The sequence below is a fragment of the Chaetodon auriga genome, chromosome 12 (genome assembly GCF_051107435.1).
Source record: "Chaetodon auriga isolate fChaAug3 chromosome 12, fChaAug3.hap1, whole genome shotgun sequence".
In the NCBI taxonomy this organism is placed as follows: Eukaryota; Metazoa; Chordata; class Actinopteri; order Chaetodontiformes; family Chaetodontidae; genus Chaetodon; species Chaetodon auriga.
The window spans coordinates 10,971,680-10,988,038 of record NC_135085.1 but is presented as its reverse complement, the minus strand read 5'-3'; the positions used below and the strand labels follow the sequence as shown (position 1 = coordinate 10,988,038).

The 16,359-nt window shown below is 42.9% G+C and overlaps 2 protein-coding genes across 3 annotated transcripts; one reads left to right on the top strand and one right to left on the bottom strand.

Moving 5' to 3' along the window:
* Positions 1–605: 605 nt before the first annotated feature.
* LOC143329011 (ras-related protein Rab-11B-like) lies at positions 606–5,931 on the bottom strand. Its single transcript, XM_076744616.1, has 5 exons — positions 5,722–5,931; positions 3,194–3,389; positions 2,517–2,710; positions 2,289–2,369; positions 606–1,311 (listed from the first exon to the last, which is right to left on the bottom strand). Exons 1-5 carry the CDS (start codon positions 5,759–5,761, stop codon positions 1,166–1,168), a joined length of 657 nt encoding a protein of 218 aa, XP_076600731.1. The 5' UTR covers positions 5,762–5,931; the 3' UTR covers positions 606–1,165.
* A 1,062-nt stretch (positions 5,932–6,993) lies between these two features.
* LOC143329627 (mitochondrial import inner membrane translocase subunit TIM44-like) lies at positions 6,994–14,989 on the top strand. 2 transcript variants are annotated; one of them, XM_076745614.1, is made up of 13 exons: positions 6,994–7,071; positions 8,367–8,471; positions 8,794–8,958; positions 9,076–9,156; positions 9,458–9,607; positions 9,818–9,951; positions 10,112–10,197; positions 10,443–10,535; positions 10,757–10,881; positions 11,490–11,540; positions 11,642–11,731; positions 11,958–12,068; positions 12,273–14,989. In XM_076745614.1, the coding sequence occupies exons 1-13, from the start codon at positions 7,042–7,044 to the stop codon at positions 12,390–12,392; spliced, it is 1,341 nt and encodes a 446-aa protein (XP_076601729.1). In that variant the 5' UTR covers positions 6,994–7,041; the 3' UTR covers positions 12,393–14,989. The 2 variants fall into 2 exon arrangements, with proteins under 2 accessions (XP_076601729.1, XP_076601730.1); XM_076745615.1 differs by lacking the exon at positions 6,994–7,071 and adding an exon at positions 7,538–7,554.
* Positions 14,990–16,359: the final 1,370 nt, after the last annotated feature.

The window sequence follows — 16,359 nt, the reverse complement described above, 5'->3', positions numbered from 1 at the left end:
ACTTGTACGTGAAGATTTCCTTTTTAATCTGTTTTATACTTCACTACATTTCAGAGGGAAAGTCCACTACACTTAATTTACAGCAAGTTACTTTTCATTATCATTCATTCATTTTCATACATTGCTGGGGCCCCTTGTCACGTTTAATGAGTTGTTACCAGCTCCAACGAAGACTGGATTCCCCTTTAAGCTCCTCAAATGGATTCATTCAATTATCCACTGAGGCCTACAGAGATAAAACTACCTAACACTTCAGAAAAAGCGCAAGCTTTCAATTCAACACAAATCTGGCTAGCACAACATTTTTTTGTCTTTCTTTCCTCAGTAACCACCTCACACCTCCCCAGAATTATCTTGTGACCCTTTGGATCGACCTGACCCCAAGGTTGGGAACCACTTGACGGACCTGAAGAGCTAAAATTATGATACTATAACATATATTATAAAACTAGCTCCATCTTGACCTGAAGCTACAATAAAATGCTACAATCCACTGGTGTAATACCTAAAAAATATCAGTGTTATAAGGTGGTCTTGGGTTAAGGTCCCTGTTCAGGTACAGTGTGTCATTTTGTGTTGCTAAAATAAAAAGAGCACAAGCACCGTAATATTGTAAAATTTAATTTCATGGCATTAATATAATGTATGTGAGCAGACAAGCTATCAAAATCAAAACAAAAAAAAAGAATATATTTTACACAAAATGAAATAAGCATCAGCAGCGTCACAACCACTTTTGAGATGATGACTGAACGAGGAGGAGGAAAGCCCAAAAAACAGGACTGCTGGTACGACTGAAACAGGCAGGATTGAAACCCCAGGCCTCCAGCGTGTGCCAATAACCGTCTACCAGGGAGATGTCTACAAGGTCTCAGGCCAAGCTATTCTGCTACACTATCATGGGTAACTGGTAGCTACTCACGCCGTACCACCAGTCCTGTTTTTGCACTGGGATGTAGCAGATTGTACCTGGGTCAGATTATAATTTGAAATCAATTCAAACACTTCTTTTTGGGATCGATCACTTGTGGCATGACAGAACTGACTCCACTGATCTAAAAAGTGCAGATCGAGACAATATTGCACCCCAGGCGGATGGAAGCACACCGACACTGTGGATTTCAATTAATAATCGACCCAGGTGAGGAGGGATAGTGGCCGTGGGTTACAGGTTCTGACAGCACTGCAGTTTGCTCCCCCTCTGGCCGTCCGTGGTGGGTGGCACGCTGATGTCCACCACGTTGTTTCCTGGGGACTCGTCATGGGCAGACCGCTCAGCGATCTGTTTCTGCGAGACGATGCGGTAGATTTCTGTTTTTTTTGAAAGGGAGGAACAGAAACAAATCAGCCATTTCGCCCTAAATTCTCATGTTCTTTTTGAGTGAGCTGGCAAAGTTTATCTTAGAAGACCACCTTTCTAACCACATTAGGTGTCCATAGCAATGAAACAATGTGGTTGAGGTGAGGTTGCAGCTATCCGTCACCCAATTGGCACATTAGAAGGAACACGTTAGAGAAACACCTTCAGTGAAGCTGAAACCCAGAGGTGAGATATTTGACAAGCTGATACTTCAGTTATGATTACACACAACACAAAGAACTTCCCACAGTGAGAGGAAGTTACAGAAGCAAAGTTCAAGAGTTCACTTACCAGAAAGTACCATTCTTTTCAGGAAGAGCCAGTTTAAAACTTAAGTTTATGCTCCCAGTCCTTAAATCACACAAAGGTTTAGTGCCTGAACACGTTAAAGCTTCAAATGTAAAATCTTTACCAGTGTTTAGGATTTAGCGACATCTAGTGGTGAGATTACACTTTGCAACCATCAGAGAACCCTTTGCCTCACCCTGCCCTTCCAAGCATGTAGGAGAGCCTACAGTGGCCCCTAAAAACACAAAAGACGCTCTCTAAAGCCAGTTTGGTTTGACCATTCTGGACTACTGTAGAAACATGGCAGTGCAACATGACTGAGTGGAAAAGGACCTGCTCCCTCTGCAGATATAAAGAGCTCATTTTGAGGTAATGAAAACACAGTGATTCTTATTTTCAGGTGATTATAAACTAATGAAAACATACTTGTGAATATTATATTCCATATTTACCAATAAATCGCATTAAATGCCACACACTAGACCTTTATGTAACACCATTTCAGCTCAGAGTCACATACTAATGGTATGTTATTAGACCAAGGTTTGGGAATGATTTAAGTAAAATACTTTCTTTTCTCATTATTCAAGTAAAATATAAACAGTGCAGCTCTGACGTCCCACCTTTGTTCATAGCGTACCTGTAAGGATATTCTTGAAGGCTTCTTCAACATTTGTTGAGTCCAAGGCTGAAGTTTCTATGAATGACAGATTGTTCTTCTCTGTGGAACGAGAAAAGAAAACCTACATTTAACAACAACAGAAACTTGCTATTTATTATAAATACCCAATGACGTAAGTAAAGTCTAAAATCCCTCCTTGTACTCTAATATTCGCCCTTTCCCGCATCTGTCTATAGGTTCCAGTACCTGCGAAGGCCCGGGCCTCGTCTGTGGGCACGGCCCTGAGGTGGCGCAGGTCGCTCTTGTTGCCAACCAGCATGATGACGATGTTGTTGTCGGCGTGGTCCCTCAGCTCCTTCAGCCAGCGCTCCACGTTCTCATAGGTCAGGTGTTTGGCTATGTCATACACTAAGAGCGCTCCCACCGCTCCTCTGTAGTATCTGCAGCAGGAGCCAAGATGACAGGAAACATCAGGGGGTGGAAGGTTTAGTCTTAGAAATCATTGGTTTTCATGACAGGTATACCTCTGTTACTTGTACTCTGGCTAATCCAGAACATACAGTAGATAGTACAGTCTGCACTCTGCTACTTTAATGAACATGTGTTTTTTAAATTGGTCTTAAATTCAATTCCATGCAAGATATAAAGGTCAAAGTGAAAGTCTGCTTTTGACACCTGCAGACACTCTGAATTTACACTGAGCATGTTTGACATTTATCAGATGCACGTATGTATCTAGGACACTGACAGGGCTGTCTGGGGACCTGTGTCTACCTCTTTAACTAAATGCTGTGGACCATGTCCAAAGATCTGCCTCATTTGAATTACTCTATACTGCAGGATAATGTGTCAACTGTCACTGAAGTACTTCCCCACACTGAGGGGTTTCAGGTGACAGGCAGGGCTCACAGAGGTGGACTCACGCCGAGGTGATGGCTCTGTAGCGCTCCTGTCCTGCTGTATCCCAGATCTGAGCCTTTATCGTCTTGCCGTCCACCTGAATGCTGCGCGTGGCGAACTCCACCCCGATAGTGCTCTTGCTCTCGAGGTTGAACTCGTTTCGCGTAAATCGAGAGAGCAGGTTGCTCTTCCCTACGCCCGAGTCCCCAATTAACACAACTGTGGAGGGAAGAAGGAGAGAGGGAGGGAGAAGATGAGACAGGTGTATTTGTGTGGTACAGCATGTGTGATGGGAGAGGTCGGGGATGGGCTTAATGTATTAATAGATCCAAGAAATGTTGATATTGCATAAAGCAGTGCCTCCAAAGGATGTTTCAGCAGAACCCAGGGGCTTCATGCTCATGTGTGTGTGTATGTGTTTGTGATTTATGATGGGATATGAAAAACACCTATTTCTTTTCTACAGTTGAGTATCACAAAACACAAGGCTCGACATAACCTCGCTGTTACTCAATAGCTCCAGAGAATCTGCCCTTTACATTACAGCTCTTAACTGAATGACAAGTATCTGAAGTTTGTAGAATGAAACGAAGTTTTTTCTGATCTACTTCAAGTAGTTTCTTAGCAGCATTTATCAAAAGATGAAAGCATGGCTTTACAATACATTAAAAATAACATGTGACATCCTGACCAAAAAAGCAACCACAGCAGCAGCAGCAGCAGCAGCAGCAGCAGCAGCAGCACAGCGCTGTTTAACAGACAAACTAAGTGATGGAGTATTTGATAAGTCATGTGTAGCCTGTTGTATTGAACAATATGCAACACAAACTGTGTGTCTGACACTGTCCACTTTTCCTCCCTCACAATTAACCCAGTGAACAACCATTCTTTTAATTAAACTGTTCTGCATATCCAGACTGTTTTAGCTGTCATTGTAGAGAACCGCTCACACAGAGAAACAGGGTAAAAAAAAAACAAAAAACAAAACAACAACAACAAAAAAAACACATGTCCATTAGCAGCCAACCACCGAAGACCATGAAGAGGAACAGTTATTTCATTTATGCCATCACCCTCCCGTCAGATAACCCAAACAGGAATTAAAGCCCTGAAGTGCCTGAAGGATTATCCGCAAAATAAAGAGGTGCTTTAGTTGGTGATGGCCGAATCTCTAATAATAAATAATAAACCATTTCTTCCACTGAGCAGAATGTGTTCAACTGAATAAATGAAGGATTTGCTTTTCACCCTGTGTCTTCAATCAACTTTATATGCTTGGCCTTTCCAGTCATGAGTTTAGCCCAACCAAAACAACCTCCACACTGTGAGTAGAAATATGAGAATCTGACGCTGAAAACCTCTAAAAGAACCATAAGTTCAGCACAACTGAGCAGCTGCTGTGTGGCATCCACAGCATAAACTGAAAACTGGATTGATTATTAACAGCCCTTCAGTTTAACGCATGTCTCAGCTGTGTTAAATTAGGCATCGGAGTAGCTCACGGACCGGGGCTGAGCCGGTGTTTGGACCGGGGCTGAGCCGGTGTTTGGACCGGGGCTGAGCCGGTGTCCGGACCGGGGCTGAGCCGGTGTCCTGTCCACAGCGCAGCAGCAGCAGAGGTGGAGCCCTTTTGTTTTCTCTCTCTCTCTCTCCCGTCGACAAAAGGAAATCGAGCCGAACTTTGTCCCTGTCGACACCGCGCTGGCCCGGGCTGCAGGAAGCTGATAACAGGGCTCCATCAAAACCTGAATCGACAAGTTTCAGGCCGCCTTGCCCTTCCTGTCTCGGCCGGTTACACAGACGATGGCTCGGGCAGAGAGGGAGGGAGAGAGCCCTCGCCTCCGGCAGATGCCCTATTCATGCCACAGAGGATACTTTGTTACATCTAAATGTCCCTTTGGCTTCCACAGGCCCAGGATGTTAATGTGCCACAGGAGCTGATAGCACGATCAAAGGGAGGCATTCTGGATCCAACTGAGCCCTGAAGATACACATGGACCTGAGTCTGGTACCGCTTCGACCTCAAGCTGATCGGGCCTACTGGTTATCATAATAACGCTAATACACAAAGTTATGAGCATTTTCAGTGAGAGCTGACTCAAACAATCATCCGAGGATGCAGCGTATCGATCACTGGAGGCTAATAGGCCTTTAATCAACCACATGAGGTGGAATGAGCAGAAAACATCAAATGTCATTCAATAAACGAGGAAACTGTTGACTCAAACGACCAAATCCTGCTCTGGGAGTTGATGAAAGTTTAATACAAAGGCTGAGCACGGACAGGGTGTTGCATCCTATACCTATAAATATAGCTGCAGGCGTTGTAGTGTTACAATGACAGCATTATGTTGTAATAGCAGCAAGCGATGATCACCCGGACAGTCCCTGAGAAAAAACACATTATTCCGTTTCCTTAGAAAATCTAGATATATGCTCAGCGACAATGACACAGTACGAGATGTATAGATAAAGCAGAGCTTCGTCGGTGAGAGCCTGTGTACAGGGGGAATGCAGTCATCTTTTTTTTTTTTTTTTTTTTTTTTTTTACCTTTGAACAAGAAATCGTATTCATCGTCTCGGTTCCCCATTCTAGACGAGGCCGCTCCAGCACTTGTCTCCGGAAGAGGATGTGTGAAAAGTATGGGTATGAATTGTCGTTATATGCCAGAAAAAATATGGGAAAGGTTTGTGCCGAGACTCTGCGCCAGTTTTGGCTGTCAAGGCGAGCTGGCCGCAGAAGGGGAGAGCTCGCAACTCTGCAGAGGGAGGGGAGGAGTCCCTGCGCTTCAAATACCTTCCTCAGGGGGGCGCTCTTTACTGGCATGCCAGCAGACCAGCATCCAGCTGAGGCCCACAGACAGACAGTCCTTAATTCTGAATGAAAGAGTGAGACGGGCAGGCCACAGAGGATTGTCACATCATTTTACTTCATTGTGATGATGATAATAAAAATGTGATTTGTTATAATGTGATCGCTGCAGTTTTATCAGGCAATAACAAACCTACTGAATTGTTTCAAAAAACATATTTTGGAGGTATAAGTGGAAAATGTTATGGTGGAGATATTTTGTACGATATGAGGGACTGGCAAATCATCGAGCATTTGTGTTGGAGTTGTGAGGGAAAATACAATGTATGAAACATGATGGCACAAATAAAAAAACACAAATGTTTGCCTGAAATTGTTTATTTAATAGAAAGCTCTGTGAAGTGTATAGATTATTGTTATGTTATTGATATTTTTATATTTCTGCCTTTAATTTCTATCTTCATAAACTGCCAACTGTTGGATATTTTGGACAATCAGATTGTTTGTGCACATGAACAAATGTGCCATGTATATTAAATTATATGGTTGCATTTCTCCATAAACAGGCCAACCTTGTCTTTCCAACTGAAATGACAAAAGTTAACATAATAAAGACTTTAGAGGGAAAAGACAAACTAAAACTGACAATAACATATGACATTTTTAAGACATTGTAACTCCATGGACTCCCTATGCCAATACTGAGGTGATTTGTTGTGATGTACATTTTCTGACTTATAACTATACATCCAAATGAAACCCATTTGGATATAATGTGAATTACGAGAGTCTATGGAGTCAGTGAGAATTCAATCAACTGGTGATAGAATAAATTGTCACATGCTGTGATTTCCTGATGAAGGTGACAGCCGAGCCTGTGCATAATGGCGTAGTGTCATTGTAAACGTTGTACATTCTTTTTAGGGTGAAGTTTCCCTTTAAAGTCGCGCTGACAGCTGGCCCCGCCCCCAGTCCTGCCAGCTCTACTCCTATTTGTCGAGCATGAGGTCAGCTGCTGCAGTAAGGTGCACGTGCTGCTGCGCGCATTTGAAGATCAAGATGGCAGCCTCCGTGTGTCGGTGCTACGAGGTTAGGCACTCATACATTTACTTCACTGCAGCCTTTGAGTGCTCAGAAAAACATTTGGTGAAGGGAGACGCTTCACTCTGCTGTGGAGTTTGTCTTTTCGTCTCCGGTGACGTGGCGGCGATTTCATAGGGTGTTTTTCTGTTTTTTACTCGGAGAGAGCGCGAGATGTCCGTTAGTAAAAGGCCTTGTTACATCAGACTTACGGCAGACTCCTCTATGCTCTTGTTTACATATCAACGTCTAAAACTAACATTGTGTTTTAGGCTTGTAGGGACAAGATGTTAGTGTATGGGGGGGCTTCTGTAGCCAGGTACTGGGACTACTTGATAGAAAACATAACGTGTCTCACCACATTAATAATGGTGGTATAGTAAATTCTGTGACCTGACAAGGAATTTCAGCTCTCTGGTTCGGTGTTTTACAGAGAGATACGATTTTGCGGTCTCTGCGTGTTTTCTAAATGTAATGGAAACACGATTTTAGGTAACACTCGTCAAAACAGTCTGCTAAAAACAATAGCAGTAACAACATATGTGTCGCAGCATTTGGTGTAACAGCGGCACGACTAACTAAGACTAGCTCAAATGATGTTTGAGTAAGAACAGATCTGACTGCTTGACCTCTACAGTGGGGGGCTCTGGGGGGCTCTGTTGTACCTCTGATGGCAGTTTTGTGGTATCTCTCGTCTCCTTGGGGAAGAATCACTGCATGAACATGCCCCCATGCACAGGACTTGAGGTGTCACTGAATGCTTTGAACTCAGCCCAGTGTAACTCTGTTATGTGGTTTTGGACTAACTTGTTAGACAGCATCAAGGCACCAAACGAGGGAATATCTTTTGGAAGAATGAATGTTCCATCGCTCAAAGTCTTGGAGAGTCTATGCCAAGGAGCATTGAAGCTCGTGTTGAGGGTTGTGGTGGACCACACCTTACAAACACAGTTTGTTGGTTTTTCTTTTAATGTGTCAACGTTCTGTGTATGCTGTTGAAACAATAGTAATAATTAACCTGGCGAAGGTGTCTCACATTATTTACAGGTTAAATACAGCCTGGTTTTAGCCAAGACACCTAGATGCAAATTAAAGGCCTGCAAACAACCATAACAAATGGGAAATGGGGTTACTATCACAACATCGTGTCTCCTGTTGTGCCTGTTGTTATTTTCCTGTTTTATATCCTTGCTCACTCTTGCATGGACACAGCCTATTCATATCCCATTAACCACCTTTCACCCATCCACTGCAGTGTTGACAGAGTTGATGTTTGTTGCTGACTGTGACCCTCTCCATCGCAGCTGGTCGGCAGACGTGCCTTGGCCCTCTGCTCGCGGCCTCTGGTCTCCTCAGCGTGGAGAGGAGATGCCTTCCGGTTGCATGGGAGCCCAGCTGCAGCTGTGCAGGTACACACCAACAACTCTCATTCACCTTTAATTGACACATACTCATTGTCGAGTACATCAAGGAAAACCATCATTTATTTGTGTAACTTCAAAGAGTTTGTTTAAGGGAGGAAGTTGAAAGTTGTCTTTAGTTATCTGACTGTGTTGTCCCATTTTTAGAATTTCGTCTTCTTACTAAGTAGTGCATCGACTGTGTTTTGTTCCATCTCGCAATGCCGCAGATAAAGAAGGACCTCCCAGGGGAAATATGTGAATAATCTGGTCACTCTATTTATGCATCTGTCTGTCCAACTAAAGTCCTACTTTCTGTTTGAATCATTAGATACGCTATGCTTCGGGACGTAAAGGTTTCCTGGGAGAGTTTATGGAAAACCTGCGTCAGGAGTTTAGTAAGGATCAGGAGATGAAAGACAACATAAAGAAGTTCAGAGAAGAGGCCAAGAGGCTTGAGGAGTCTGATGCTCTCCAACAAGCCCGCAGGAAATATGTAAGAGCCTCATTTGGTTTGTAGCCTCTGTGATTTCATATTGTCTGTTTGCATCATAAAATCATTTATTTGCATCGACAGGGTTTGCTTTTCATTAATTTTTATTCCCTCCATCAGAAATCTATAGAGGCTGAGACACTGAAGACTTCAGAGATATTTAAGAAGACCTTTGGCTCCCTGTCAGACACCGTCAAAGAGGTAAAGTATCAGCACTTCCTCTGGTTTACCAATAAAACAGTCACACATCTGTACTGTTAGTGCAGATTGACATTATTAAAACTGCTGAACCTTCATGTCTGAGCTAATTGGCTGCTCAGGGTTTCCCATGTGTCTCAGTTATGTGGTCAAATGTCAAACAAATCTGTGGTCTTAAACTGAAAATGGAATTAAGCCTTCTTGGTTTCTTGAAAAGTGACATAAAGTTACACTTCATTTACTGAATAATTGCATCAGTCTTAATATTTGTGTGTGTGTGCATCTGTTGGTGTTCTGGCCACAGGGTTTTGAGGAGGTGAGCCGCACTGACATCGGGAAGAAGTTGAAGGAAGGTGTGGAGGAGGCAGCCAGGACAGCCATACATTCTGCTGAGTCTGTCTCCAAAGGAGGAGAAAAACTGGGTCGAACCAGCGCGTTCAAGGCCATCTCACAGGTCAGAAGAGAATAAATAATATCCATACGTTTCCCAGCTTTCACCCTCAAAATGACAGCATCTCCAGAAGAGCATCTTGTGACATCATCTTCACTGTTGCTGACACCCAGCTATACCAACCCACATACCTGTTCCCGTGCTCAACATTTTGATGTAAACACGTGTACGGTTATACCCCAGGTATAATGAAACTGTGTGACACCTCTGCAGAGTGTGGAGACCATGAAGAAGGAGATCGATGTTGGTGATTCTGGACCTTACAGAGCTCCCTCTCAGCTCAGGAAGAGAAGTGATTTCTCCTCCAAAGGAGCTGACAGTGACTCCAGAGTGTTCGAAGCCAACGAGTGAGTAACTGTTGGAGCTGAAACCTGTTCCTCCTCTCAGCCCCTCCTGTGCAGAGATATATCTTCTCTTGGACACTTTATGATCTCTATTAATCCATAAATGCACTTGTTGTAAACATCTTTACTGATGAAAGTGATTTTCTTGTGTTTTATCATGCAGAGAGGCGATGGGTGTCGTTCTCCACAAAGATTCAAAGTGGTTCCAGCAGTGGAAGGAGTTCAAAGACAATAACATAGTTTTTAACAGTAAGGGAATCCTCTGGATTTAAGATCCTGTGGAATTACGGTTATATAACAGATCACCTGCAGTGTGCAGGTGTGTAATTCTCTTTAGGGGCAGCAGGTGGCACCAGATTCTTTACAGTAGTGTTTATCTTAGCAGAGGCTCATGTGCCCTCACTGCTGCAGGTTTTATCCTCCATTATGACTGAAAAACATTAATATCTTTTTCTCAGACAATCTGTCCTCACCACAGCTGTTGTTCCCCACAGGGTTCTTTGAGATGAAGATGAAATACGATGAAAGTGACAATGCCCTCATCAGAGCGTCCAGAGCTGTGACTGACAGAGTCACTGACTTCCTCGGTAATGCTGCGTCGTAGTTGGTTTTGATGTGGCAGATGAGTTTTTTCTCATTCTGGAATCCGCTTCGATGGAGTAGCGGACAGTAACAGATATGGCATGTTGCGGCCATAGCCTGTTTTACAGATGAATGTGGATATTGAAAAAGCATAGACACAAGATGTAAACTCATAGTTCTGAGTGATCTCTTAGTTTTTTCCGCTGTTTGTTTGTTTGTTTTCCAGGTGGTCTCTTCTCTAAGACAGAAATGTCTGAGGTGCTGACAGAGATCGTGAAGGCGGACCCCACCTTTGACAAAGACTCGTTTCTCAAACAGTGTGAGAAAGACATCATCCCTAACATACTGGAGGTAAACTGACTCTTCCTCCAGCTTTCACTTTCTCCTGCGGTCTGTCTGCTTCATTCACATTCTTCTCTTCGCTCAATACCTGGGGGCATTACACAAGGAGGGCTAGGGAAAGACTTATTGCTAAGGGTCTTGCTTAATTAAATGTGAGTCTTTACTACAGCTTAAATCAGATTCAGCAAATGAATTTGTGACTTCTTCTGTTACAATTAATAAAGTCAGGCTGTCATATTTTAAAACGAGGTCTAAACAAGCTGAGCAGCAAAAGACATCATCCAAATTAGAAAACACTCAAAACAATGCGTTGTGTCTCTCACAGTTTAATGATAATTCCAGATATATAATAATGAAAAAGTGAAGGCTTGGTTGATTGTGGTTTAATGAAATGAGGATCTGTTGATCTTACCATGCGACTGTGTGGTTAAATGGTGTTGCTTACATATTTTAAAACTGCCTCTGACAAGGATTGACTAAGGCATAAGTTACCACTGTAATTTAAATGATTTCAATAGATAAATAATAGATAAGTCTAATTTACTGCATAAGCTGACTTGTGAAATCATCCTTTGTTGTAAAGCAGTCATCAATAACAGTGTCACTGTCCTCTGCAGGCTATGATCCGTGGAGAGCTGGATGTACTAAAAGACTGGTGCTATGAAGCTGTAAGTCCAGTGTTTTCTATTCATCAACTCTAAAGAAACACACCATACAAGGTGAAGGTCATTTTCATATCAGATGTGTGTTTTCTTGTACCTGACCTCAGACGTATAGTCAGCTGGCTCACCCCATCCAGCAGGCCAGAGCGCTGGGGCTGCTCTTCCAGTCCAAAATCCTCGACATTGATAACATCGATGTAAGTGTTTGAGAGGTGTTCACCAGCCATCACACACAAAGTGCAGTACTGTGCTGTGTTCACAGATGTCTTTCCTTCGTCTTTCTTTCTCTCTGTTTAGCTTCTTCCCTCTTAATGAACATTCACTTCATCTACATGCCGAAAGCAGACACTTTATTCATTACATGCAGTTTAAGAAATGTAAGCCTTGTTATGTGTGCTCCTCTCATTTGTTTGTTCCTTGCAGCTAGCGATGGGTAAGATGATGGACCAGGGTCCAGTGCTGATCATCACCTTCCAGGCTCAGGTCGTCATGGTGATCCGCAGCCCCAAAGGAGACATTGTGGAAGGAGATCCAGTCAGTAAATTTAGAATTACTGCACCAGCACAGCATAGTGAACCTGATGCATATATATATATCTAGCATCTAGTCTGTCTAGCAAGTTGCATCATACATCACAAGGTTTCAGAAAGAGGTTTGATGAGTTGAGAGGAGCCCTCCACCCTCTCCATACTGTCCCTTTGGGACTGACCCTCTGCTCTTCTCCCCCTCAATCAACAGGGGAAGGTGATGAGGATGATGTATGTTTGGGCGTTGTGTCGTGACCAGGAGGAGCTGAACCCCAATGCAGCCTGGAGACTCCTGGACATCTCCGCCTCCAGCACTGAGCAGGTTCTCTAAGAGGAGGAGGAGGAGGAGGAACACAGGGATACGAGGATGTGTCTGGAACACCTGCACATACTGACTTACATATATATATATATATATATATATATATATACATTAACATCTGAGGGCAGAGTGCACCCATGCTCCTGTGTTACGCCAGAGACTGTGTTTGCACACACTCACATTTCCAATTGCTACCCACAGGATTAATGTGCATACGTACATATTCGTCCACTCTAAGGAAAGTATACATGAACTTAGAGATAAACTACCGACATGATATATCCATACAGTATATTTGGTACATCCACCAACATGTGTGTGTAGTCTTTTGCACTGGTTAGCTCAGTGTTTCCAGGTGAAGTGTGACTATAGAGCATTTACATTCATTTTGAATGGATGGAACATTTTCTCCAACTGGCTAAAAGAGGAGCCGGTGCCATTTCGCCCATTGTTTCATCCAGTGGTACAGTCCATCCATATCAGCCTGGTGGCGAGATCCAAGAAGACTGGTGGGAAAAAAAATGAACATCATGCCTGTGACTCATTGGTCCTGAGACTAAAACTGGGTTTACCGCTGACCACTTATTCTTTATCAAACAGTGTAAACAGGAAATTGACATTTGGGCGGTGGCATGGATGAGCTGAGTGGGCCAGCATGAGAGGCCTCATTAATCACATCTGTCCCATTCCTCAAGCTAAAGGGACACTCCAGTTGTATGCATGTAGATGAGTTTACTTGTCTCCATGCTTTCACATGTGCTGTAGCTCAGAGACCACAAGCAGCTGGAGAAAGCGTATCCTCGTGTTTGTATTTGCAGTAATTCACAGATGCAGCATGTTTTCTGAAGTTGCAGTGCCTTGAGCTCCCGGCCACTGAACATCCTCAATAAGACGAAATGTATCTACAGCTCTTAACTCTTTGTAAATATGTTAACTGTCGAGTACTGCTTCTTTGTAAGCTCGGGTGGGACCACAGTCAAGTATGTCATTATGGCAGCTTTAGTGTTCGAGGATCATTGGCCATCTCATGTTGCACATTGTTTAGCTGTGCTGAAATGTTTGGTTTACTTTTATCTATGTGGCTTTTCAAGGGGTGAGTGCTGAAGAATGAGTGTGTTCCTGTAATGTCATGTTGACTGTGTTTAACATATATTCTGTGTGTCCATGCGAGGCTCCACTCATATACCACTGAAGACACGTTATCATTGTACTGTAACTCTTTTTTTTCCCTTGACTGTTCAATTAACCCTACAGAAACACCCAAACCTGGGAAGAGCAGTTGAGCTCCTGATGAATCCAGATTCACCATGACAATCTGAGCATGCTTGGTTTGTATGACAGGTGTTATTCAATGCCAAAGCATGTGACATGAGGCCATCTGTTACTAACTAGAGTTCATGACTACCCCTCATGGTCACACCATGCTCAAGTAACATGTCTTTGTGATGAGTCCCTGGTGTGTGCTGATGAAAAAATATATTTCACAGGGTTGTATTTTTAGAAACAGCATTCAGTGATTCAGAACCCCCCCGACCATCTTTTTTTTTGTCTCTCCTGGGGGTGGAAAATAAAACCACACCACCATAACATGTAGGTGTGAGGACTCTGAACATGCAGAACAAGCTGTGAAGGGAGAGACTGTTAGTGACAGAGTACTGAATCAAATCTCTGTAGTAGTTTTTCTTTGCAAAATATCTCAGCAGGCTATTTGTCACATATCCATGAAATATGGTACAGATGTTTTCGGTGAATCCTTGTGAGCCCTCACCTTTCATCTAGCATCTTTGCTGGGTTTGACCTCCAGGAAATATCAAAACCATATTGGAAGATTCCATGAAATTTTCAGAGCGTGTTCTTGTGACCCAGAGGGCAAACTGTTTCCATGTTACAACACTTTATCAGCTTTCCCCTCATGCCACTATCAGCCAAAATGTCACCTTTGCACGCAAAATACTGTTTCATGTCCGAGAGGATGAGTCTAGATTTGATGACCATATGGCCTTTCCACCGCTACTTGAAAGGCTCAACAGATCACTGTATTTGTTCTATGCAACACTTAAACATTGTGGGTTGTAATGAACATTACAGCCTTGAGGGTCCAGTTGCAAGACTTCACAGTTTTAGTGTTGGTGTCTTATTGTGTGTTAAGTAAAGGCACAAATATGCTCCAGCTGTTAAATGTGTAAGAAGTGTTTTAGCTGAACAAATCTGTTGATGTGTAAAATGTTCTTTCTCATGAGTCAGAATAAAGATAAATTCTTCAGACTGCAGTAGACTGGTTTACAACAGACCCAGCTTCCTAACTTGTTAGCATGTCTTAACAAGGTTTGCTTGAAAAATGACCATGATTATGAGAAATCCTCCGTAATACACACACACACACGTTTCATCCTTGCCTCAATTTTGCAATCATTGTTTTATCTTTGATCTGACCAACGAGAAATACATTCATGAGTTTTTCCATTTTTAGCCAATACTATGTCTGTCTGCAGAATGAAGAGCGCTCTATTACAATTTGCTTTGTCCAAGTGTTCTTAGTGTCAGCAGCTTCGTATGCATTGTGTGTGTTTGTGCTCACAAGAGAAAATTAAACTCTGCACATCGTGTGTGTGTGTCCTTTGTTTTCTCATTTCAGATCTGGCATGCTTTGATAGATGTGCATGGATTTGGCCATTGACACTGGTTGATAAACCTATAGATTTGGTAGTATAGGGATGATAGATCAGGCTTTAAATAACGCATGCCTGTAGATTCACACACAGGGCTGGTTTATAGGGGACCTCATCCAACAGCTGTCTTTGGTGATGAATGACTGGGGACGTCCTTACACTAACTAAGCTCCTGTGGTCCTCCATAGTCTTCTTGCTTTTCTTGACTGCGACTGAAGCCTACTGAGAGTTGATCAACAAACATAAGCTCTTGAAACTGCACTGAAGTGAATCCTTGCCAATTATGAAATCATGAAGTTTATGCAGCACATTTTCAAGCACAGTTTGTTTCTGTCTTTAATGTGCAGCACAGTTAAACCATTTCAATCAAAGGATAAAGTCAGAACATCCTCATAGAAGAAGTCCATGTTTTGCCCCCAGAGCAATGAGCAGTCTTATTATATCTGAATAAATGGGGTTGGATGCACCAACACAACAGTCTGGAAGCAGAAAAGGCCTTGGAGGCAGTGCAGAGCTTTCCTTTATCAACTTCTTTAGTTATTCCATTATATTCTTGGTGGCACACTACAATGTATACAGCGAGCTGTGCTCTAGCCTACATAAATAAAAAGGCTTTCAGCGTAGTGAATGCAGTAACATCAAATCATTATGTAAGCAGATTTTACACATTGTGTGACTGCACCCGCCATGAAAATAACACTTTAACCCCTGTAAAACTACATTTGTTGTTTTTATATTTTGGTCATTGTCTTTTAAACAACTGAGATATACTGTATAATTTTGGACAGTCAGACCAGCTGTCTCCCCCTGATTCCATACTAAACTAAGCTAACCTGCTACTTGTTCCACCTACATATTATATACTGTATACAGACATGAAGGTCCACAAACTGTAAGTGGGAGATTGGAAAGTACAGAATAGTTTGGAGACATTGCCCTGAGCTGAACCTGTCAGGCATCACTTATTCCTAAACTCTGTAATCTGTGTATAAAGAGTCGGGTTTAGGGTTTAGAGTCTGCCAATCCCATTCAAGGAGGTGAGATATATCTGAAGGAAGGGCTGCCTAAAAGGACAGAATCAGGGCAACACACAAGCCGGTCACAAAGATTCACCTGCTGTCGTGCAGTCCAGATATCCTGTGGTGGTGACCTGCATCTGCTCCCTGAACCACAGCTTGACCTCCCGGTGTACCATCTGCAACAATAGGCACAGTGACGATAATGTTGAATTTCATAACCTTGCAGGCGGGAGACTCGGAGTATCAATTATGACTGCAGTGGGCGGCCTGCTGGAGCACTGCTCAGTG

Bases quoted from the DNA above. Each gene is read 5' to 3' on its own strand.
- LOC143329011 (XM_076744616.1), bottom strand. From the start codon at position 5,761: ATGGGGAACCGAGACGATGAATACGATTTCTTGTTCAAAG. The intron at 2,711-3,193 runs GTGAGTCCACCT...CTCCTGCTGCAG, and splicing joins TACAGAGCCATCACCTCGGC to ATACTACAGAGGAGCGGTGG. The intron at 2,370-2,516 runs GTACTGGAACCT...CTCGTTCCACAG, and splicing joins CGAGGCCCGGGCCTTCGCAG to AGAAGAACAATCTGTCATTC.
- LOC143329627 (XM_076745614.1), top strand. From the start codon at position 7,042: ATGGCAGCCTCCGTGTGTCGGTGCTACGAG. The intron at 7,072-8,366 runs GTTAGGCACTCA...TCTCCATCGCAG, and splicing joins CCGTGTGTCGGTGCTACGAG to CTGGTCGGCAGACGTGCCTT. The intron at 9,157-9,457 runs GTAAAGTATCAG...TTCTGGCCACAG, and splicing joins TGTCAGACACCGTCAAAGAG to GGTTTTGAGGAGGTGAGCCG.